This window comes from Mya arenaria, chromosome 3, assembly GCF_026914265.1.
Source record: "Mya arenaria isolate MELC-2E11 chromosome 3, ASM2691426v1".
NCBI lineage: Eukaryota > Metazoa > Mollusca > Bivalvia > Myida > Myidae > Mya > Mya arenaria.
In genome coordinates this window covers 46,163,178-46,188,647 of record NC_069124.1, presented here as the reverse complement: position 1 = coordinate 46,188,647, position 25,470 = coordinate 46,163,178, and the positions used below count along the sequence as shown (strand labels likewise).

Genomic DNA, 25,470 nt, shown 5'->3' with positions numbered 1-25,470 from the left:
CAAAAATCACCAGTTTTTATGCACGTTTATTTGCAGGAATTCACATGATATTGCACAAGAAATCTATTTCATAATAAATAGTTATCAGATTTGTAATAAAACTTAAACACTCATCAAAATCTGCTTCAACTGGCTAACAGTGTATATACGAGGGTTGTCCGGAAAGTTTTAAGACTGTGTCTATATTTCAAAACGTTTTTAATATAAATCAGCAAACAATAAGCAGCTGTGTATATAGACTATTCACTTTTTTGGAAAATTAAATTATATAATCTCATAATAAGGAAGAAAATGGTTGTCAAGACAACCCATCTAGCGCTTCACGGAGCACTTTGAATTTTACTCTTTCTGAAAAGTGTTCACAATTCATATATACTACTCCTTCTTAATAATAGATGCCAAAACGTCACAGTATGACAGTATGACGTCAGCTGCATCACCTCGCAATTTATTAAAGCCATCTAAGTGTAGACAAGTTTGTAACGATCAACTGAAGTAGAGAGGTATTTCGAAGATGTACGAAAAAAACTGCAACGTTGACGTCACGCACGGAGCAGCGCGCTATGATCAAACACGGTGTCGCAGCGGGATAGCTCCTACAAATACTTATACGTTTCTAACAATGGATAACTCAAAGACAAAATGTTCAAGGGCTTTGGTATTTCGCTGACATGGACGTTTTTAGTGACGGGCATGAACATGTGTGTGATTAAAAGCGGCAGACCGTCAGTCGTGAGTGAAAATGGCGTAAATTCAGTGCGGGACAGGTTACAAGAAGACCGGCAGAGGACAGTGAGGGAAATCGGTGACTCTGTTCAGTTAAAATGACAGTTGTTCATAATATCATGGAAGAGTGGTACGGAAATATATTTAAGCAATGGGTTGAACGCCACCGTAAGTGTGTACTTGGAAAAAGAGGGTATTTTGAAAAAAAAATGACCTGACGCAATGAGACAAGGAAGTGCTCCGTGACTTGTGACCTGTACTTTTTGTAATGTTTGTTGTGTACGTTTACTTCGTAGTATATTGTTGAAACTTTCAGGATTTGTTTGTATTAGATAAAATTGTCAGCTGCTAAAATTTAAAATGCATCCTATGAGTTGTATGTTTTTTTATGACCACAGTCTCAAAACTTTCCGGACATCCCTCGTACAATATTACAATTTATAGGGTCAAGCAATAAAGGTGAAAACAAAGTAAAATGAAAGAAAACAAAAAGGTGAACAGCTTAACCATTCTGAGTGAACATGATGTTTTTTTGTTATATTTCAAAAACATGCATTAGTATAACTTATCACTGATGAGACAATTGCACATTTATCTATAATATGGGGTGGTATTTAATATTTAATCTTAGGATCATACATCATTGACTTCATTCACTCCATTGGACAGTTATTAATAACAAATAATCCTATTAGCTGCAACGTTCTTATATCCAATTAAGACCAATATTAAATACCAGTATCACAAGATCTCAGAATTTAAGTCTGGGCTATTGATTAATGTCTAAACTGATGACTGTTTAGCAGGTTTCTTCACAGCTTTTCTTCCACGCCCACCCTTTGCTGGTGCCCGCTTTCTCGTGTTCTTGCTTGTGAATGCTATACACTGCAAGTAAATTAGATATGACTCGTTTACACTGCAAGTAAATTAGACATTACTTATTTAAGTACATGTGATGTACACTGGCTATTTCTGTAAAATTGAGTTAAACTTGAACACAAAATGATATTGAAAAAGCTAAAAGGAAAGATCTAAGTGCTACAAGAGCTGTCACAGAAAAATAATAAAAGCCCCCTGACTGGGCCTTGCTTTACAGATAGCCATTTGTACAAATATGTAATATTTAACCTCATAATGATTTTAAGTTTGATTGAAATTCTTTCAACAGTGAAATAAAAAACATATATTCATGAGTCAATACATATGACAAAAGTCATTACCCGTTCATCAAGGAAGGCCATGAGAGAGTCCATGGAACAGCGGATCCCGGCATCCTTCACCTCCTGTTTGAGTATATCCAGCTCCAGGGGCTAAAAAATAAACACTATAATGTAATTGTCTTTTTAGAGATGCATATACTTCTGCACATATGCACCAAGTTTCATGTCTATATCTAATGTATTAAAGTCATGCATCTTGTTAGCAACTGCTATAATTGATACGCATGTCCATTATTCTCCGATGGTCACGTTGGAGGCATTATACAAAGTGTCAAAAACAAAGCCTTGACAATATTTTGAAAACAAGAGCACTGTGAAGAGAACTTGCCCACTCCTCTGTTGTTTTTTAGTCGAAAAAAGGCAAATCTTAACTATTTGAGCCATAACTATGGATCTTGCTGTAGATGTGCATATTGTCTCTGACAACATTTGTACCAAGTTTCATTTCAATATCTTGAAAGGTTATAATGGCCAAAGTTTGAATATTTTGCATGCTGATGCCAGTGCATATGACATTAAGCTTGTGAAGACTATGACAATTACGAAAAACAGATGAGATTAAAAATGCTTTTCTACTATATAGATGTTGTTTCTAACCAGCGCACACCTACCTCATACATAAGAACCCTTTGATGTAGGGCTTTCTTGGAGAGAATGAAATCCAACAATTTCTTGCCCACTTCAGCTGATTTCTGCAATCAAAAATGTAAATGAAAGGTGACCATTTATACTTGAATGCATTCTGGCCTTCTTTCGTGGTTATCAGAGGTTCTTGATAGGTATTACATTTTCTCAAGTCTCAAGTTATGAATGAAGCAACACTTCTGTTTCAAGTTTTATGACGATAAATTTAAGTGTATGTGTCGTTAAGATTTTAAAGCAGAATTTTGATCTGTTCCCAAAGATAAACAATATTTATCTATTTAAGATATTTATTTTTTAAAGCAGGATGATTGTTGTTTTTGCTGCATACCGATGCTACAGTCTCAGTCTCACTATCACTGCTCATCCTGACAAGGCAGCTTTCCTCCAACAACTCCCTGGAATGGAAATGTTGCTTAAGTTTATTCCGTATAACTTCTTAAATTATGTCAATGGAGAAGACCGCTATAAACTGATAGGAATCACTTCCAATCTTGTTTTCTATTTTTATTTTTTTTTGTGTGTGTGTGTGGGGGGGGGGGGGGAGCTTAAACCAGCCATGAATGTATATAGCAGGTCAATCTGGAGGTTAACCTCGAACAACTTTCCAAACTGATATGAAAATTTCTTAAGCCTGTTTTTGGGGTGGGAAACCAAGGCTGAAAGTATAAAGTAGTTCAAGCTGACATTTTACTAGAAACAACTATTCAGAGTTACGTCTTTTTGTTTAAAATGTTTGTCAGCTGCCATACCTACATTGCCATGTATTTGATCATGTACTTGTACAAAAGAAAACGTTTTCGGTGCATTGAAACAACTACAATTGCAAGTATACCTGGTACTACTATCAGAATCCTGAGAACACTGACTGAGTTGGCTGGAAGAGAGTTCTTCGTCCTCGCTGACAATCTGTCCTGGTTTACTGTCATCTGTGGCCTCCTCTACATCTTCACACTCACTGTCAGTCTCGTCTACAATATCAGAAAATTAAAAAAATGTAGTGGCACCAGTGCTTCTAAGAGCTTTGCTAAAGCTTCTGCAACAATAGTTTTGAGCTGTAAGAATTTGAGGAGCTTAATTTTTTTTTTCCGATGTTTTTCATGCAGCTTCACTACACTGCTGTAATAAAGTTGATTGATAAAAATCATTTCAGTACTCAAAATGTAGAATATTTGTATAAGGATCATTTTTTGTCTATGAAATAGTTGGTACAAGCATCAGTGCGACATCTACCAGATCAAGTACATAAAGGTTAATTGTTTGTCTCAGTGTAAGATCGGATTATATTTCATGGAGAGAGCTCCAAAATTTATATTTCATTAGTGGCATAACGTCATTTTGGATATGACATCATTCAATTTATGTGCCAGCCCTGAGTGTGCTGACGTTTGATTTGGAACTCAGTGCAGGCTTAAAAGTCAGAACAGTGAAAAATATCAATTTTATTTCACTGATAAATCTCTATAAACCACCAAAAAGCATATAATAAAATAAGTACTTGACTTGTTGTTAAAGAGACAATCAGACTTAGTAAAGAACTTGATTCTGACCAGCAACCTATGATTCCTATGTCAACTGATGACAACCCACTTCCTGTCACAAAATACAATATCTGACTTGGACACTACAAGTAAATCTTACACTGGTGAGTCTTTTGGTAGATGTCCACCAGCAGGCCAATCATCCTCTTTTTTCCCACTGGCTTCACCCCATACTTCTGTACCGCCTTCTGAAAAACGCAAACAGATGGAGCATACGTTATTCGTACCCTGATGGTAATATCTGCAAAAGTTATTGGTGGGTCACATGTCAAAGGCTCCTTATTAAGTATTAATAATTCCAAACACACAAATATCACTATACTTATTTGAAATGATAAAAGGTTTCTCTATTTATTTTTTGAAATAGACACATTTTGATTGCAAACTGAAAAATAACCTTAAAATCCGACCATAAATGAGAAAGATATGGACAAGACAAAAACAGGACGGAGAGAAAAATGTGACGAAGTGCATAATTTCTAAACAGCCCCCACTTCACTTTAGAAGCAGGGGTGTAAAAACATGTATGGTCATACTTTAAAAGTGAGAATTAAAAAATAATCCACCTACTTTGAGCACGGGTGTGGCCATGGTGTCATATTGAGGCATGGGTGTAAAGGGGGAGGGCGGCACCCAATCCTTGCCCCGCCTCTTGTCTGCGATCTGATTGGTTGATGGAGTCTTGAAAGGGCTCATCTGTAAAATCATATGACACTGGTAATGTTTCATGGAATTCTCACACTACCAAAATAGTACATATTAGGCCACAATAATTAATAATTTGTTTGATGTCACCTAACCGACTCATAAAAGTACCTGCAACCTGGCCAAAGTTTCACTAAAGAACTTAAGTCAAATCTCAATCTCAAACAACCTTTGGCTGCAATGCCAACAATTATAAAACATGATATGATATGTTATAATCATGAATTTTGTGTTACATAACATCTGTTCAATATTGATGCCTCAGTGGCCAAATGGTAAAATATCAAGAAATAATAACTCTTTTCTTTGTATCTTTTAGACTACATTTGTACAACATTTCTTTATTTTCAAAGTTTTAGACTTTATTTAACTTTAATGTTTTTAAATATATTTTACTTTTTGAAAATGTTTTATATTAGACTTCTTCAATAAAGCATCTTATAAACCTTTGAAGCATGAATGAGATAAAAATATTAAGCTGAATAATGAATAACAAATGCTCGCATACATCTGCTGGAAATCAATATTTTAAAATTAAATTTTAACCAAAAAAAAACAAGAAACAGTAAAAAAAAACCTATAAATTCTTCAATGCACAGGGCGAAAACATTATATTTTTCCAAAAAATTAACTTCAATTATTTCTTTACAAAGTCCTTACAATTATGCAGTGTTCTTCCACTACCCACCTTCTTGTTCTCAACATTTGCAGGATCAGAGTTGGCTGCCTTCTCCTCTCTCCCCACTTCATTGTCAATCTTAAACACAAAGCTGTCATCCCCGTCCAGCAGGGCTTCTGTATCCGACTCCTCCACACCAGTAAGGTCCACTGTCTCAGTCTGCAGATCCAAATTATTGGACTGAAAGAAGAAGATCACAAGTTGAAGTAATCAGTCAACAATATGAATGTATATGTACTGTAGTCTTAATATTTATAAGTTTATGCAAATAAAGAATTAATTAGCTCAAATTTTTAATGCTTAACATTAATATGCTAGTATTTCAATCTAAGAATGGCATTAAAAACTTGAACCCCAAGAAATTGATGAAAATAAAAAAACTCGAGATGTAGGACCTTATGAAATCAAAATGACAAACAGTAAGAAGATCTACTAACATTTTTGTAACTACTAGTGTTGGGAATCGGTTGCAGTTTTACTATCGATGATCGGTTCCACTCAAGTAACCTATTATCGATAGTACAATCGGTTTTTAAAATACTAGATAGTACCAGAGTTGTAGTTTTATTCAGGTACAGTATTAAACTCTTAATCATTATATGCATATATACCTTATGTCTATGATTGAAGTTATTAAGTGTTGTTGTATAAAAAAAAGTTCATTTCCTTGCGCATTGTGGCTTTCATCAGCCATATTGTTAAAGATAACATCTGAACACAATATTTATTTAATTTTTTTTTTTTTTTTTTTTTTTTCGATAATCGATTATAACTAAATACTATCGATTGTCGCCAATTTCAGGCCCAACCAATCGATTTTCGATTATAATCGATCATCGGAACATCACTAGTAACTACATCATAATTCTATTTGATACTATGTTCAAAATTACTATGAGATTTCACATTAAGTAAAAGGTTCCTCCTTTGCATTGACAACACTTAATTTATGTTTTCAATGATTTTGGTAAAAAATTTAAAAGGGTCATGTATGGTAACTAACCATAGCTTGGGAGCAAGAAGGCAGAGGACTGGCAGGAGGCTCATACCCGGCACCACAATCATCAAAATCGTCCCATACATCTAGAATATGACCAGAGAATAGTTAGTACTTATTATGTAAACATGCCATGGTTAAGTATTTAGATAAAAATTGTTTGTTTTAAGTGAACACAATGTATTTTTACACAGTAAGCTCAAAGAGTCATATTTCACAAGTGACATACTCCAAGTGTTTCATTTACTTTACGTGTTCATAAGGTGAAATTTATTGCAATCTTACACTTAATCAGTGTAAGATTTTTCATGTATATGCCTAAATGAGATATGAAATGACAATAAAATGTTGTTGTTTTTCTTCAAAAAAGCATGCCACATTCCATGCTAACAAACAGTCAATTTGTAAATGATGTTGTTTACCGGTATATGGTGTCATAGCCCTGTGCATGCTGACTTTTGACTTGGACAAAAGAGCAAGCTAAAATTACAAGTAAAATATCGCTTTTTATTTCATTGGAATGTCTCAGGCTCCATATACCACTGGCAAGTATATAATAAAAAATGGATTTGCTGCTACTTCTGCAATACTTGCATTAACAGGTAATTTTAAGACTGTAATTTTAACTTATTTCTCCCTGATCTGAAGGGTTTAATTCTATGCAATAAATAATTTCACTGATGAATCATTACAATATCAAGTCAGAACACCATCAATAAAATTAAGACATAAATCTGACGATGCATCCCTTATCTCAACTATTAAACTTACCAATATTAGCCACTTCATCCTGAAACATATCTTCACCAACTTCTGCTACATCATGTATTTCATCAACATCTTCTTCACTGGAATGATTGTTGGTTGTCAGTACTTCACCAACTTCTGCAACATCTTGTACTTCATCAGCTCCTACTTCAATGGAATGCTTGTCTGTTGTCAGTAGCCTAATATCGCTGTTTTGAGATTCAAAGCTTTTGTTTGATTCATCTTCACAATCCTCAGTGTCCATGTATGAGTCTGACAAATCATGCACTTTTCTTGTACTATTTTGAGAACCTCCTTTGCTTCCAACCCTACTGTCTTTGCTGAAGGGATTTTTGCCATTAGGAGAACTTTCATCAGTTAAGGATGTTGTTTTTAACCCTTCATTCTTTAAATGATTTCTCAATGAATCAGAATTTCGATGTTCTGAATTACTATTGAGTTGACTAACTCTAGAATTAAATCTAGGGGAGACTTGTTGGCTGCTTTCTTCTAAATCATCAAAATTATCCCCAGTGATCTCAATATCATCTGATGTACCTGAATCTGATTTATTATCTACATCCATCGCATTTGATTTTTTTTCACTGGATTTTGACACCATTTCATCATTTTTTCCAACCATTAATTCATCAATCGTTGTATTCAGATTTTCCATATTTCTATCATCATAATTAGACTGAGGAGATATGTCGGTTGGAATGGTGCTAATTCTACTTTTCCATTTCGGAAAATTTGGTCCATCATCAACAGGCGTTGAGAAATGTAAAGAACTATGTGTGTCATCATTTCCAGATGCTATTGTGGAACGGGCACACCAGGAATAGCCATTTTTCTGTGGACTGACTGACGATTTCTTTGGAGTTGGGCTACAAAACAAATCAACACTAGATCTATTACAAGACTCATTCATAATTAATGGTGTTCCAACTTCTTTAGAAACTGGTGAGTCACAATCTCTGTTCTCATTTATGCAAGTATCAATTTTCATTCTCTTTGCTCCATCATACTGTTCGTCACTTTTTCTTTTACAACCTACGGAATCTCCTTGTGCATGTGTTTCTTTATTTTCAGCTTTTGAAGCTACTTCTGGTTCATCCTCTGCACTACCCATACTGCTGTTATAACCAATTGCTATTTCGTCATGATTTTCACCAACAGATTCAGTACATCTTTCACTCATTCTATCATCTTCTGACTGACTAGTTTCTTTAGGGAAATCTGTTTCAACATCATCAGTGTCATCTTCCCTTGTTGCATCGCACTCTTTGGCCATCCGCACCACTTTCTTAAACTGTGTACAAACAATATCGCGATAATCTTCCCTATCAAAGTCAGATTCAGATTCAACGCTGCTTTGTCCACTGGTATCCTTATTGATATGGCTCTTCACAACCAAACCATTTTCAACAGTTTCATTGTCATCATCCTCATCACTTTCTGATTCTCCCCAGATTGCTTTTAAGTCAATATTTGAGATACCAGTACCTAAATTTCCACCTACATTTTCTTCTTCCACATTCCTGAGATCAACATCATTCCCTGAGGTTTCTGTTTGTAACACAAGCCCTTTACAAGCTTCAGTTAACTGAGGTAGATTGAGTTCCACTGAAATATCTTCCAACTCTTCCTTAAGATGTGGGGCTATGGTAACTTCTCCTGAGTAGAGGAATTTCAGAAGAGAAACCAAAACACCTGATGACACCTTGAGATTTATCACAGAATTTTCTTCCTTCTGAAATAGTGAAATAAATGAAATAGTGCAATGTTTTATTTAAGGATCTTTGCCGTTACCGTAGAAATCAGTAGGCACATCACATATAGCAAGCAGACATTGATTTTTCCATCTAACTGACTTTGTTTTCAATTTTGTTCCTGGCAAATTTAAAATCACACAGATTTACAAAATAATAAAAACATATGACACTAATATAATTTCACTTTAAGACAAAGAAAATGTTTACAAATTTGTAATTTTAACTGTGAATATTTACATGTAGGTTTAAATTTCACACATTTTGGTATTCTGCAACACTCTGAGCCGCTCTCATAAAGCATCTTAGTAAAATATTTCAATTATTAAAGTGAAAAACGCTTTTTTTCAAAGTTGAATATATAAAGAAAACTGACAATGTGTTTACACCAATAGTTTAAAAATATGCAAGAAAAGGGTCCAAACAATAAATGCATATGAATAAATTTGGTGGGATTTTTTTAGGATATTTAAATAATGGTTGTTAAAATTTTGATTTGTTTTAACTAAGTTGAACAAAAAAAATCACTAAGAAGCTTGATGAATACAGCTCCAGATTGTTGCAGAATGCAAAAAATGTGAGATTTAATCATACTAAAATACTGCAGCAGTACAAATTAACACAGGCAAATGGAGACAAAGCATGAATCATGACATACTAGAATCAGAGGCCTGCAGCGAGCACCTAGGATAGCTCTATGTGCATGTACAGTCAGCCCTTCCGAAGAAGTGAGCCGGACATCACTGAACTCCTTGTTGTTGAAAAGCCTACCGATGTCAGAACAGACATGCCTCTGCAGATCCCGTTGGTCTTCTTCCTATTGTACAACAAAAATTTAATATTGATCAGTGATTGATCCTTCCAAGACCAAATTTGTGTAATGCACTAAAGAGTTGTCAATGTCATATGAATTTGCTTAACATGCATGTCTTTCAAAAGATAGTCAATAACGCGCCGATGCCTATTTTGAAAGAAAAAAATAACCATGATAATAAAAAAATGAACCAAATTACTCCAATACAAAAAGAGCAATAAGTGTATAGAACAGAGATTGACATTTATTTTAATTCAAAACTTTCAGTGAATAATAACACATTAGTATGACCATCAGCAAGCCAAACAGAGGAAGTTGACGGTACAGCTAGACAATGTATAACTGGCTTAAAGGGACTCTATCAAAGATTTGATATTGGTGACAACTGATGTTCTTTAATGTATCAATAAACACCAAACATCAACTGACTAACACTCATGTGAACAAATTTATGTTATTTTCGGCCAAACATAATTGAATTTTCAATAGCCTAACTAATGCTTTTGGCAACATTTTAAATCACATTTTCAATATCTGTTAACAATTGAACTCTTCTTCGAACTTGTTATGATGTTTTATTTGTTACAAGCATTTTGTTTACATTTCACATGAAATTATTATCATCTATGTCTGACCCTATAAAACATTAATGAGTTCCTTTAAACTAACTTAAACAAACCCACCTTAAGGCCCATGTTTTCCATACAGAAGCCACTAGCCTGGGAGAGGTCACAACAACCCACGTCTTCCAGGCCATCTTTACCCCCCTCAGACAGGCTGATGTGACCCACAGGTGTACCCACCACCCTTGTGTCTCCACCTCCGAGGGAGGCATCATTCTGTGTGAAGTCACCAGCCAGCTCAGCAAGGATCACAGCTGTCTGTGTGGAGGCTGTCATACTCTCCTCCTGGGATATCTCAGCCGTCATCTGAAAAAAACCTTAACTGTTTACTAGAGGTGGGCAGTTTATCGGTGGTAATCGATTGTCACCATGAGCTGGAAGTCAACCAACATTTAAGTAATGTTGTGACGGTATCGATTTTTCGAATACTGTTTAGATTTTGTTTTTTATTGTTTGATGACGATTTGACATAAATGTGCTTGTTGTTTGTTGAAAGAAGTTACAAAGCTACAAACAACATACATATTTTTCTTCTTAATTTTTTATTCTTAAGCCATGCTTAAGTGTGATTCTTTTTACTGCTACCTACAAGCTAGATGCGAAATGACACAAAATAATTTTGACTTATCTGATAAATAAGTTATATTGTCTATCCGATTAATCAATAATGAAAATCCAGCCAATTGCCCATCACATCTCTTTACGGCTTGAATAAATAGACAAGAACGTCTAACAAACCTGTGTATCCTTGGTGACAAAAGAGGCCTCCCTCCCTGGTATAGAAATGTGCCTGGGTATCCGCCCACCGCACCCTGACCTCGCAGTGATTGGTGGCATAATGGCTGCCACATAGAACTGGTTCTCACTCTGGTGGGGAGAGGATATATTGTCCCTTTCCCACAGGCAATCGTCTGGCCCAACCCTTGGGTGGTGGAGATTGGAAGGGTTTAGGTACTTTGTGTTCTGGTTCTCCATAGGGAAAGGCTGTCGGAAAATTATATTATATTAACTATAGAGATATGCTTTAGGTATCTGGCATAAAAGTCCTTACAAATGATACCATTAAGATTGATAAAGCTATATAAGAGCAAGCTTATTTGTGGCTTGGATCTCTTAAACATGATAATGTTAGATCCACAGTAAAAATCTGGAATTAAACGTGAAGAATTTATCTAGCACATACTCCTTTTTTTTTAGAGTTTAGCTAAGGTGATTCTTTTGGAACTAGTGTTAGAATAGAATATGAGCATTTAATAACGAACTGAGGTTAATATACATGTATCATCAAATATAGAATTGGCTTAACTTAAAATCAACAGTTTTACAAAGCACTTTTTCACCTCTCTAGCAAAATTCACACAAACCTGCAGCGTAAGAATGCCGCTGACCTTCTGTTGTATCCGTGACTGGCGGTACTCTTCGGAGGCTGTCAGCAACAGATACATGTCATCTTTACTGAAAGCACAAGTTTGGTGAGGGGTTATAAGTATCTATCATGTGTTTCCAGTACGGATAGAAAAATTCGCATGTGCGACGTTGTTTACAGACGTCATAAAGCGCAGTCATTTTAAATAACTTTTGACGTTGAATAGTTTCTCTAAAAATAACGTTTTTACGATTATTTATTTTCAATCTTAAAAGTCTTGCATATTTATATATTTAATTAAAATGGCATGATATACTTTTCATAAACCATACAATAAAAGACATAAGAAGTGGCGCATTGTTGCGCATGACTCATCTTATATGGGGGCGTAAGACAGGTTTTTTCAGCACTGGTCACATGACGGGAAACACACGTCAGGTATGCAAGAATATGTGTTGTGTCTCAAGTGCAATAAACATATGCCTTTCACAAGGTGCTTTATTCATTTTTTACTGTATCAGCTTTGAGAAATATAGGATCAACCCTCATATAATACCTCTTTTTCACATGATGATATATATAAAAAAAATACTGTATGAGCTTTGAGAAATATAAGTCCAGTGTGTGAACTTTTGGATCAACCCACATATACAATGAAATACCTCTTTTTCACATTGTTATTCATATTTTACTGTATAAGCTTTAAGAAATATAGGATCAACCCTCATTTTATAATACCTCTTTTTCACAAGGTGATATATATATTTTCTTTACTGTATGAGCTTTGAGAAATATAAGTCCAGTGTATGAACTTCTGGATCAACCCTAGTATAATACCTCTTTTTGCCTTTCCCTTTTCCTCCTCTACCCCTCCTTGGCGCCTCCACAGTTTGAGGGTCCGAGAGGGACGTTGATATTGCCATGGCAACCTGTACATCTTCTTCAAATTGGCTACAAAGTATCAAAAATAAATAGATGACATTATTAAGTGTAGCAAATCACTAGACTTTTTTTTATTTTAGTGTTGAAAACTAAGATACTGAGGCTTCAACAAAAGAGTTAGAGACTAAGTCATCCTTATATTTGTGTTGAATCCTTGTGGGTGTATGGTTTTGTTGTCAGTTTTCTAATTTTTCCTTGACTGTACAAGTTTCCGCACTAAAACCAGAATATATTTTTTTATGCTTAATGTGTATTTTTCTGCAATTTTGGTATCAAAGAGTAAAACAGTTACACGTGTTTTCAGATGCATTACTGGGGAAAACATGAACAAGTACCTTTAATTATGAACGTAGTGGGAAACATATCTGTTTTGTTCCAAATTGTCAAGGACGATGTTCAATAAGTAGCATGCATTATTAGAAAATAGCTCCACCCACTTGTTTTACCATTCTTATATAGGAGTTAGAAATGAATGCTTTTCTGTTTAAAAGCTTATTATTTGAATGTTTATATAAAACCTGTCTAATCCCATAATTATGTACTGTGTATTGTCTCAAAAATACACAATTCACCTTTTAGGTTCTTTTATAGCTTTTTTCTTTGGGCCAGCAGCCTTTGATATTTTTGACCTGAAAAAATGTACAGCATACAAATTATTAAGGTATCACACCCACAAATAATCAAATTTTGAATGCCATGTGACCCCATATTAATTTTAAAGAATTTTAAGTATTAAACAGAGAAAAGAAAATGTACTCTTTTTATTGAGAATAATATCCCAAAACATATATTTTGGCATTAAAAAATTGCAAAATAGGTATATTTTATTTCATCAGATTTCTGACAGTTTAAAATTTAAAATTCTAAATGTGTCCAAATGATAATCCTCTCATGAGATAATGAGAAACTACCGGTGAAATTCAGTCAAAGAAACATGTTTCAAGGGGTGAACATAGTCTAGTGGATATTGTACCTTTCACCTAAGAGGCTGTGGGTTCGAACCCTCACCAAGGGTACTTTCTCATGGCCTCTCAAAAAGGACAATAGAACTGGTTCCTAGGGTGAATCATATCAACTTTCAGCTTTCTTCGCAATCAAACTAAAACAAATTGGTATAAAAAAACAACAACATCATGCTAACTTGAACTTTACACTGAATGATAACACAAAAAGCGCCTTCAGCTACCTGATATTTGCTGGCATCACCCCTGCAGCCAGTAAGTTCTCACGCTCTGTTTCCTGATCGCGGACGAGTTTTAACATCTGTTCGGTCGACACACCCAGACTCACACTGCAACGCTTTAAGTGACTCTTCCGACTCTATAGGAAGACATTGTTTATATTGAAAGAATCATGTACCATTCTTGCATCTTTAACATTTACAGAACTTATCCCTACCCTGATAAGAATAAAGCACTAACATACAAGAAAATAAAGTGTAACTGCATGAATGAATCATTATTCATATCATACGAAAGACCAGTGGTAACATTTCAAAATCAATATTTTATGATTTCTTTTTCATAAATTCATGATTTCAACTTCACAAATTCACGATTTCATGATTTCAATCGCGAAATTGTGAAGTCGTGAAGTTGGAATCGTGAATTCGTGAAGTTAAGGAAATAATGAAATATTGAATTTGAAATGCTACCATACGAAAGACCGGTGCCAACATTTCAAATTCAATATTTCATGATTTCTTTTTCATAAATTTACGATTTCAACTTCACGAATTCACGATTTCACTCGTGAAATTGTGAAGTTGAAATCATGAATTCGTGAAGTTGAGGAAATCATGAAATATTGAATTTGAAATGCTACCACCGGTCTTTCGTAATATCACTAACGTTAACTATTTGGGTGGTCCATTTAGCGCAGTGGATAGCGCACTCAATTCTCACCAAGGCGACCCTGGTTCGATTACCGGCCTAAGTGGTTAGTGGTCACCAAGCCGGACAAGTTCGCTTTCTCTGGGTACTCCGGTTTCCCCCACAACACAAGACTACACTCTCAAGCAACATTGTGCCAACAAGAGTGATTTAGTATAAGTTATCATAACTTTCTTCACAATCGTTGTAAAATATATAATGCTTAAACTAACATTTACTAAAAAAGCTACATTTTAAATTTCATTTTTTGGGACTATGTTAACATAAAAAATTGTTATATTTTCATGTTGTAGCACATCACGCCTCTAAAGGCTCTACAGACAGACGTTACCCATACTAAAGACTATAGAAAGGCTGCTACTGGTAATTTTAATTAGAAAATTTGTTTATTTTCAAACAAATTGTGTTATTGGTATCATAAGACATTGCTAGTTTGGTTTACAAATAATACTTACCGGGTACATTGTACCTTATATAATATTTAATTACCTTAATGTAACACTTATAACACGTATATTTGATCTTACACTATTTTTTCTACCCTCGTCCATAAGATCACTTTTGTATACTTTGATACTGCAGGCATATTTATAAGTATACATTTTATATTTTCATATCGCATGTAGAAAGAATGTAACTGTTTTGTAAAAGTCATTTTGGGCAAAATTGTAAGATGGCACCTTTTCTGTACTAAGTGGGCAAAGAGTACCTGTTGTGTCTTGCAAGCCCGTCCACACATTGGGCAGTCAAGTATGGCAGTCTGGGCCTGCTCTAGGAGTTGCTTCCCCTCTTTCTCTGCCTGCTCAGATGCCTCTTGGCGATCAATACACCTATAGAATCAAACACACTACAATTTTATGCTGTCAGGACGTATTACAGCGAAAGTTTCCAAAAAATGCATTTAGCTATTTTTAGTCACCTAAGAAAGTGTTTGAATACAATATTAAATTTGGGGGCCTTTTTAAAGATAATCTTATAAAATATAACTTGAAATAAAAGTTTATATTTGTTATTTTGCTACAAATTTGTGTGAATTAAGCCAGTATTAGAAAACAAACACAAAGGGGAAAAAAAGAATGTTGTGATGTATATTTAGACTTGTGACAAGACGACTTACTTGTTGACATGCTGCAATTCTCCACTGTGAGGTCATACAGGTCAGGTCTTTATGTCACAAGATGACTTACTTGTTGACATGCTGCATTCTCCACTGTGAGTTCATATGGGTCAAGTCTTAGTGTCACAAGACGACTTACTTGTTGACATGCTGCATTCTCCACTGCGAGTTCATATAGGTCAGATCTTTATGTCACAAGATGACTTACTTGTTGACATGCTGCATTCTCCACTGTGAGGTCATACAGGTCAGGTCTTTATGTCACAAGATGACTTACTTGTTGACATGCTGCATTCTCCACTGTCAGTTCATATGGGTCAAGTCTTAGTGTCACAAGACGACTTACTTGTTGACATGCTGCATTCTCCACTGCGAGTTCATATAGGTCAGATCTTTATGTCACAAGATGACTTACTTGTTGACATGCTGCATTCTCCACTGTGAGTTCATACAGGTCAGGTCTTAGTGTCACAAGATGACTTACTTGTTGACATGCTGCATTCTCCACTGCGAGTTCATATAGGTCAGATCTTTATGTCACAAGATGACTTACTTGTTGACATGCTGCATTCTCCACTGCGAGTTCATATAGGTCAGATCTTTATGTCACAAGATGACTTACTTGTTGACATGCTGCATTCTCCACTGTGAGTTCATATAGGTCAGATCTTTATGTCACAAGATGACTTACTTGTTGACATGCTGCATTCTCCACTGTGAGTTCATATAGGTCAGATCTTTATGTCACAAGATGACTTACTTGTTGACATGCTGCATTCTCCACTGTGAGTTCATATAGGTCAGATCTTTATGTCACAAGATGACTTACTTGTTGACATGCTGCATTCTCCACTGTGAGTTCATATAGGTCAGATCTTTATGTCACAAGATGACTTACTTGTTGACATGCTGCATTCTCCACTGTGAGTTCATATAGGTCAGATCTTTATGTCACAAGATGACTTACTTGTTGACATGCTGCATTCTACACTGTGAGTTCATATAGGTCAGATCTTTATGTCACAAGATGACTTACTTGTTGACATGCTGCATTCTCCACTGTGAGTTCATATGGGTCAGGTCTTTATGTCACAAGATGACTTACTTGTTGACATGCTGCATTCTCCACTGTGAGTTCATATGGGTCAGGTCTTAGTGTCACAAGATGACTTACTTGTTGACATGCTGCATTCTCCACTGCGAGTTCATATAGGTCAGATCTTTATGTCACAAGATGACTTACTTGTTGACATGCTGCATTCTCCTCAGTGAGTTCATACAGGTCAGGTCTTTATGTCACAAGATGACTTACTTGTTGACATGCTGCATTCTCCCCTGTGAGTTCATACAGGTCAGGTCTTTATGTCACAAGATGACTTACTTGTTGACATGCTGCATTCTCCTCAGTGAGTTCATATGGGTCAGGTCTTTATGTCACAAGATGACTTACTTGTTGACATGCTGCATTTTCCACTGTGAGTTCATACAGGTCAGGTCTTTATGTCAGAAGACGACTTACTTGTTGACATGCTGCATTCTCCACTGTGAGTTCATACAGGTCAGGACTTTATGTCAGAAGACGACTTAGTTGTTGACATGCTGCATTCTCCACTGTGAGTTCATATGGGTCAGATCTTAGTGTCACAAGACGACTTACTTGTTGACATGCTGCATTCTCCTCAGTAAGTTCATATGGGTCAGGTCTTTATGTCACAAGACGACTTACTTGTTGACATGCTGCATTCTCCTCAGTGAGTTCATATGGGTCAGGTCTTTATGTCACAAGACGACTTACTTGTTGACATGCTGCATTCTCCACTGTGAGTTCATACAGGTCAGATCTTTATGTCACAAGACGACTTACTTGTTGACATGCTGCATTCTCCCCTGTGAGTTCATATGGGTCAGATCTTAGTGTCACAAGATGACTTACTTGTTGACATGCTGCATTCTCCACTGTGAGTTCATACAGGTCAGATCTTTATGTCACAAGACGACTTACTTGTTGACATGCTGCATTCTCCCCTGTGAGTTCATATGGGTCAGATCTTAGTGTCACAAGACGACTTACTTGTTGACATGCTGCATTCTCCTCAGTGAGTTCATACAGGTCAGATCTTTATGTCACAAGACAACTTACTTGTTGACATGCTGCATTCTCCTCAGTGAGTTCATATGGGTCAGGTCTTTATGTCACAAGACAACTTACTTGTTGACATGCTGCATTCTTCACTGTGAGTTCATACAGGTCAGATCTTTATGTCACAAGACGACTTACTTGTTGACATGCTGCATTCTCCTCAGTGAGTTCATACAGGTCAGGTCTTTATGTCACAAGACGACTTACTTGTTGACATGCTGCATTCTCCTCAGTGAGTTCATATGGGTCAGGTCTTTATGTCACAAGACAACTTACTTGTTGACATGCTGCATTCTCCACTGTGAGTTCATACAGGTCAGGTCTTTATGTCACAAGACAACTTACTTGTTGACATGCTGCATTCTCCACTGTGAGTTCATACAGGTCAGGTCTTTATGTCACAAGACGACTTACTTGTTGACATGCTGCATTCTCCTCAGTGAGTTCATACAGGTCAGGTCTTTATGTCACAAGATGACTTACTTGTTGACATGCTGCATTCTCCTCTGTGAGTTCATATGGGTCAGGTCTTTATGTCACAAGATGACTTACTTGTTGACATGCTGCATTCTCCACTGTGAGTTCATATGGGTCAGGTCTTTATGTCACAAGACGACTTACTTGTTGACATGCTGCATTCTCCTCTGTGAGTTCATACAGGTCAGGTCTTTATGTCACAAGACGACTTACTTGTTGACATGCTGCATTCTCCTCTGTGAGTTCATACAGGTCAGGTCTTTATGTCACAAGACGACTTACTTGTTGACATGCTGCATTCTCCTCTGTGAGTTCATACAGGTCAGGTCTTTATGGCACACCTGACAACTTATCTTCTCTCCAGTATCTGCAACATTTCAGTCTAAAAATGTAAATATCTGTATAATATCAAAAGACATAATTTATAAAACATTCTATAAGTAGTTAGGGCAAAGTCGTTCATTAGTATTCAACAATGCAAAGTTATGCTTTACATTATATTTGTTTCTTTTGCTGGATAATTGAAAACGGAGGCGCCCACAATGTTAATTATTATTGTGTTTTGTTAAAGGGACTGTGTCACAGATTGGCATCATCATGTTATCATAATTGTAAAAAAAAGTACCAAAATGTAAAAAAAAAATTGTGTCGGAGACTGGGTTCGAACCCGCCTCGCCAAAATTGAAGTCCAGTGTCTTACTCACTGAGCTACAAAGGCTTATACTAATCGGGTGACATTATTAAGCTATACACCTACCTCAGTAATATCACGTGATAACACTGACTAGCCAATCACGCATAAGGAATGAATTCCACCTGGTAGTCATACCCAGTAATCTTTTTTAATGGAAAAATACGAAATAACTGCTAAACTTAAATAAATTGTAAACTATGTGGTACTTCATTTAGAAAGTTTCAATGCATTGTACACATCAATGCCAAGTTTATGTCAGTTCGACAATTTTCTTTTGTTTTTCGCTATTTTATCATATGTGAGGCAGCCCCTTTAAATACTGATTTAATCTAGGCCAATGATGACAAACAGTCTTAAGTCTGAGTTCAGACCCATGTGGCAAAACTGCATTTTATTACTGGAATTGTACAATAATTCACAAATATTTTTGTAAAACAAATGGAAGAAAAAATGATTAATTTCTGAACAGATATTATGTACTATTTATTTAATGAATAGTTCTTTAATCCATTTGAAAAAAAATATGAAAAAAATGTTTCTCGAATGATTTTGTAAATAATATTACAATATAATGATGTGTAAATTTATTATTAATGAAAGAAGTTTAAAAAATGTACTATTCATCTTTTGTTATTACAACTCTTCTTATATAGTGTATGTTATGTTTGTTTTATGAACAAGTTTTTGTCTCATGTTTTATGATCTATGCCTAAATCAGGCCAATACCATAATGTATCCTTTGAAGCAATTCATATAAAAACCCTGGGCATGAATTTGATACAGTCAGATCACCATCATGATGTTCAATATTCATTTCAACTGTAAAAAGTTGTACTAATTAAATCATTAGTCAGGCTTGTTAAGAAATTACATTATCTACTGTTTGCAATTAAACTTGCAAAACATGCTATTCTTTCAGTTAAACAATGCATGATCACAATGCCATTTTGCACAGAAATTTGTACTGCCTCAATGGTAGCTTCAAACAATAAGTTTTGCATTTCACCACTCTGTTTTTACGAGCATAACATAATACTACAATTTGATTGGTCGGGTGAAGTGAAACCAATGTAAACGGTACAAGTATGAATGCTTTGTGCCCGCTTTAGTAGACTAGTTCCACATGTTACATGTTTATGCTAAATCTCTGATATCGAGCAACCAGCTATACATTTTGCTCTTCATTTGAAATTCACAGGTAGATTCAAATATAATAATGAAAAAAATTCTATAAATATTCATTGAAAATAATTTTAACAGAATCATTTATTACATACTTATTTTTATAAAAATAACAACCTGTCTCCTCTTCAATGTTGATAATTTCCACAGGTTTGCTATGCATCTGTGCAAACTTGGGTTGTGCGGCAAACTCGCTCGATTCATTCAAATCTTCTTCCTTGGGCAATGTATTCAGTACATGTGTTGATTTTGTAGTGGCCACTGTAGATAGCTTGTCCGAGTTCTTTTTCCTCAATGACAACTTTGGTTTTTCACCTTTCTTTTTCCGCTCCATTTTGTCAACCTGATGAACAGATCAGTACAAATTAACAATACAGTATTATAGAACATGCTCAGTAATAAGTAATACTACCTAACTTGAGCTTAATTGTTACGAAAGCTTATAGCTATAAATAGAATCATGGTAGACTGATACTGTGAATCCATTTTGAAATCTGGAAAGTACTTTCTGATGAATAAATCTTTAATGACATCACGGGTCATAGTAAGAAAAAAACAAGTCTGTTCCCTTTGCCAAGTTTTTAGAGAGACCAATGGGTTTAGGGACAGATATATCACCAATTTGGAAGTGACTTCTAACTGGGTTTTCTTCTACCCCAGTACTTTCTAACAAATGGCACAGAATCAAAGCATGGTTATACCATATCAAGACATGGTTCCCGGTATTAGTTTTCATTTTTATAGGCTTTAAAGGGACTAGACACCAGGTGATCCCAAATTGGCAAATACAGTATTTCCTCAAAACAAGCCTAGAATTATCAATAAGATCTAGTATTAAGCCAATAATACATCATTTTACCAGATCTGATGTGATACATCAGTAAGTAAGATACAATGCCTTTTAAACAACAATATCAATTTTATGAAAGTTTTTGACAATTTTCTTTTTTTCTTGCAATGGTATCATCTGATGTCTAGTCCCTTTAAAGCTAAAAGGTTTGTTATTGAACTATACTCACTCTAATGCCAAATCATATGGTTTACTCCCTTGCCAGATCCGGGGCACCTCATCAAATGTATAGTGGTTACCCTCAAACAATTCCATTTTTCTTATAAGAAACATAACGGTAACTTTTTATTAACCTAACCTAATGCTTAAAACACAAGTTAATTTATTGGCTTGCAAATTGGTCAATTCACTACATATAGAATATAAAGAGGATAATTGTTCGTTTCAGTGTAAGATCATAATATATTTCATGGAGTGAGCACCAAAAGCTATATTTCACAAGTGGCATAGCCAAGACTTTTGATGTTCATGAGGTGAAATATATCTTACACTGAAACAAACAATTTTTCTTTTTATTATATGACTGACAGTTTATTGTAGGTTTTCAGAAAAGTGCTCCAAATTGTATGTGAATGTAACGTCATTTTGGAAATGACCTCACTGAATTTGTGTCCCAGCCTTTGTGGGCGCTGATGTATGATTTTTAATTGAGAATGGGCTAAAATTTCAAAACACTGAAAAATAACAAAATGTTATTTCGCTGTTTGAAACAGTGAAATACAATTTTTATTTCATTGATAAAATTCTATAAATCACTAGAAAGCATATAATAAACATGTAATTTATATAATAAAAATTTATACCTCAACTTCCATTCCTTAAATGAACTGCCTTCCGGCAATTGCGATTATCATCCGATGAACGCAACATCTTCGGATATGTTCATCATCGCATAACAATATACATGTACATTGAAAATTATTTTTTTTGTTATTGTTTGAATTGTGTCAGCAGGCCCCCGAAAAAACTTAAATCAACATGTGTGTCAATGCCTGTAAAAAGGGGTACAAAGGTGCAAAAATGACATTTGCTCTTTTTGGTAGTTACTTATAGAGTACATCATTAGAAACAATTTGGCGAAAATTTGAGGTCAAAATCTTAAGTACTTTTGTTGTTATGACGATTTAAAGAAGCACAGGAGTCGATCAATTTATCGATGAAAGTGTCAAAAAGTGGCATATTTTTTTAGATAAAGAAATGAAACAACACATGTTTTTTATGTCTTTATATAATTTGTAGTTATATATCTTACACAAAATAACATATTATTGAACTGGTGACAAAATCTTGTAAAATTATGATTGAAGTTTTAAATGGCAATCAAAATGTTACCATGACAACCACAATACGATGCAATTCAATATTAAACGTAAAAGGGATCACACACGCCGCTCTTAAAAAGTACTCAAATAACCTGAGCATTGGCAGACACTTTACAAATATATTTAAAAAAAAATTATTCAAAATGTTTAAGACTTTTGTTGCTATGGTGATTTAAGTCCAAGTTGGTCAGTGTACAAAATATATTCTATTATCGAAATATGAAGAAAATGTACATCCATAAATAGGTATTTTCATGTATCTATGCATTTTGTAGCTATGCTTATTATACACATTATAATTTCACTAATGGACAATCCTGTAATAAAAAACAATAAATGTAACAAATATACACAGAAACATTGCCATGGCAACAAAAATACAAAGTAGTGTATTTATTGTCTCTGTACTTGTGTTTGAATCATTATTTCTTAAAATATTATAAGTTTACATAATGCAATATTGTATTTATATGTATAAAACATATTACTACACTAAGAAACAAGTTGTAACCATGGCAACCACAAGTATCAATTTTCAATACATTACATGTACAAATCAATTCTAGAAGAAAACTTAATGACAATAAAAATTGATGATATTAGCATAAAAAATATCACTGCATCATTTGTTAATTGTCAATGTTACTGTAATTTGATGAAAAAAGGATATTAGGGTTCTAGCAAGAGTTATGGAAGGTTTCTGCACCCTGTTCTTTTTTGAAAGCACCCGTCATGAAGAGTAAGATTGGCAACCTCCTGCCTTCATAGAATTAAAAGCTTAAGACAGTCAAATATTGATTTTGTTTTGATAACAACTTTATATTCACAAGATTATAAATACACACAGGCTTTAAATATTTGGCACTTGAAACCTAATAGTACTTCAATTAAACATTATACAATAGTCCTAACATTTTCTGTAACATTCAAAATGTTAAAATTCTTCACAGCTAAATGAAGGGTGTCCTATTGACACATGGAAACCTGTATCTTTTCTGTGGCTCCCTGTCTTTCTTTAACCTGGCTAAACCTCTAAGAGGTTTGTTTATATAGTAACAGTAAATGTATCTAATTCCTACAGATTTCTTATACTGAGAAATAATGTTATTACTTATTTCTGAATGTCAAACACTAGTCCAAACAAACAGCTCTAAAAAGTTAATTAACAGGTTGTACAGTTCAATGCTTTGGTTGAGACTGTCTATGGCACTCTGTCTTTTTCAATGTCTAATCTGCTGTATTCTCTGATCTTGTCATGTTAATACCACTGCCATTCAAGATCCATCCCCTTGATGCAGATTTTGGAAAGGAGTTCAGGGTACACAACTGCTCTGGTTTTCATCAAGGTAAACTACACCCTCACTGATGCAGCAAACCTGCACTGCACAAATCCAGGCATGTTTGCTGAAAGTATGGATTGATAGAAATTATGTCTAGTTCAGTCATATTTTGACATCACAAAAAAACACACCAAAAAACAAGCTTATATAGAGATCAAGATATCATGCCAGTGTTTTGACAATGGGAGGAGTTACTTGGCTAGTTAAAACAGTGTTTATTTTTGTTTAACATTGTTGAAAATTTAAAATGTAATATAAAAATAACATACTTATGAAATTTCACATATACATTCTTCCTCAGTCTGGCAACAGGTATGCAAAGATGTATTTTATCAATTTCAACAGTTATTTAACATAATAAAATTTAATATTAAATTTATACAACTGCAATGATATTTACCTGTCAAAACTCGACAGAAGCATCCTCGAAAAGCAGCAAATGAAGACAAAAAACGTAAATGTTTGAAAATTTCTTGTTTGTCAATTACTAACCGGAAATTACGTATATGCATAAGGGAGATAACCTTGTTGTTATTATACTCGTCGCTATCGGTAACATCGTTGTCGGAGAATATGTATATTTTATGGATGCAATTTAAACAATTGTTGTACGTTAAAATTTAGAAATCTAACAAAGAAATGGTGACTTATACCAAGTCAGTGAAATAAATCAACAAAACTTTAAACACGTTTTTCTCAAAATTGAAATTGCCGACTTTGTACCCCTTTCTACAGGCGTCGTCACATGTTAGAAAGTGTAAATTATGATATGTTGAATGTATTGTTGTCATTAGTGTTTCAATTTTACATTAATAAGTGATGGATTTTTTCCCGCGTTATTGTGACGTCATTTGAAAACTGTTTCCGGGTCGTTCTATTTACAGAAAATAAAGTTTTTTTGTTTGTTTTTTAATTTGAATGAAATAGTGAACTATTGGTGTAAATATAAGTAATAAATTGCGTAATTGATGTCATTATCGGGGTATGAACACAATAGGGCTGGTTAAAGTATGCATGGAGTCTTTAGACTCCACACACTTTAACCAGCCCAATTGCATTCATACCCCGATAATGACGTCGTGTTCTGAATGCTGCCGTTAACAGGTTTTAACATGATCAATGATACATTTATGAACGTTAGCCATGTATACAGACTTCCGTATTTAGCGACATGTACTGAATTTAAATTTATGATTGGTATATAATAATATACAATTGTTCACTTATCATTCGTACTGCATTTCGGGGGATGCGGTATTTGACTCATGGATATTATTTAATGCTTTAAGTATTCCATCAACATTACAGAAGCAAGAAAGGATCAACTCTGTCATGGATTTGTTTGTCCACATGTAAAATTTTCTTATTTTAATAATAAGTTTAACACTTCCATACAAATGATAACTGGACATTGATAACTGGACATGCATATGATTTTATTTTAGATTTTATTTATCCGAAATTTTATTTATCCGAAATTTTATTTATCCGAAATTAAATCTGGCTACCAACTTATAAAGACAATCACGCTTTTAAAATTCCTTACCACATAGGATCATTGCAAAGATTGTTTTACAATTATATGTTTAAAGCTTATTTCTTTACCTGTTAAATAAATCTAGAAAACTAAAATTATATGCAGCTCTAGATGGGCGCTGACATCTTTAAATGTGTAAAACACG

The 25,470-nt window shown here is 34.6% G+C and overlaps 1 protein-coding gene across 3 annotated transcripts; it reads right to left on the bottom strand.

Annotated features, from left to right (window-relative positions):
• Positions 1–11: 11 nt before the first annotated feature.
• LOC128228801 (structure-specific endonuclease subunit SLX4-like) lies at positions 12–25,470 on the bottom strand. Of its 3 annotated transcripts, XM_052940302.1 has the most exons (21): positions 25,394–25,470; positions 20,394–20,619; positions 18,683–18,767; positions 15,376–15,496; positions 13,961–14,094; positions 13,347–13,403; positions 12,670–12,783; positions 11,831–11,921; positions 11,205–11,450; positions 10,527–10,772; positions 9,688–9,846; positions 7,282–9,010; positions 6,517–6,596; positions 5,523–5,693; positions 4,700–4,825; positions 4,230–4,317; positions 3,424–3,559; positions 2,920–2,986; positions 2,558–2,638; positions 1,947–2,036; positions 12–1,611 (listed from the first exon to the last, which is right to left on the bottom strand). In XM_052940302.1, exons 2-21 carry the CDS (start codon positions 20,608–20,610, stop codon positions 1,510–1,512), a joined length of 4,140 nt encoding a protein of 1,379 aa, XP_052796262.1. In that variant the 5' UTR covers positions 20,611–20,619; positions 25,394–25,470; the 3' UTR covers positions 12–1,509. The 3 variants fall into 3 exon arrangements, with proteins under 3 accessions (XP_052796262.1, XP_052796263.1, XP_052796264.1); XM_052940303.1 differs by lacking the exons at positions 18,683–18,767; positions 20,394–20,619; positions 25,394–25,470 and adding an exon at positions 18,407–18,444; XM_052940304.1 differs by lacking the exons at positions 18,683–18,767; positions 20,394–20,619; positions 25,394–25,470 and adding an exon at positions 17,027–17,044.

What these genes read in the sequence shown, in the direction of transcription:
- LOC128228801 (XM_052940302.1), bottom strand. Translation starts at nt 20,610, where the DNA reads ATGGAGCGGAAAAAGAAAGGTGAAAAACCAAAGTTGTCATTGAGGAAA. An exon ending in AGAATGCAGCATGTCAACAA is followed by an intron (nt 15,497 to 18,682) that starts GTAAGTCGTCTT and finishes TTGATTCTATAG; the next exon opens with GTGTATTGATCGCCAAGAGG. An exon ending in AAAGGGTTCTTATGTATGAG is followed by an intron (nt 2,037 to 2,557) that starts GTAGGTGTGCGC and finishes TTTATTTTTTAG; the next exon opens with CCCCTGGAGCTGGATATACT.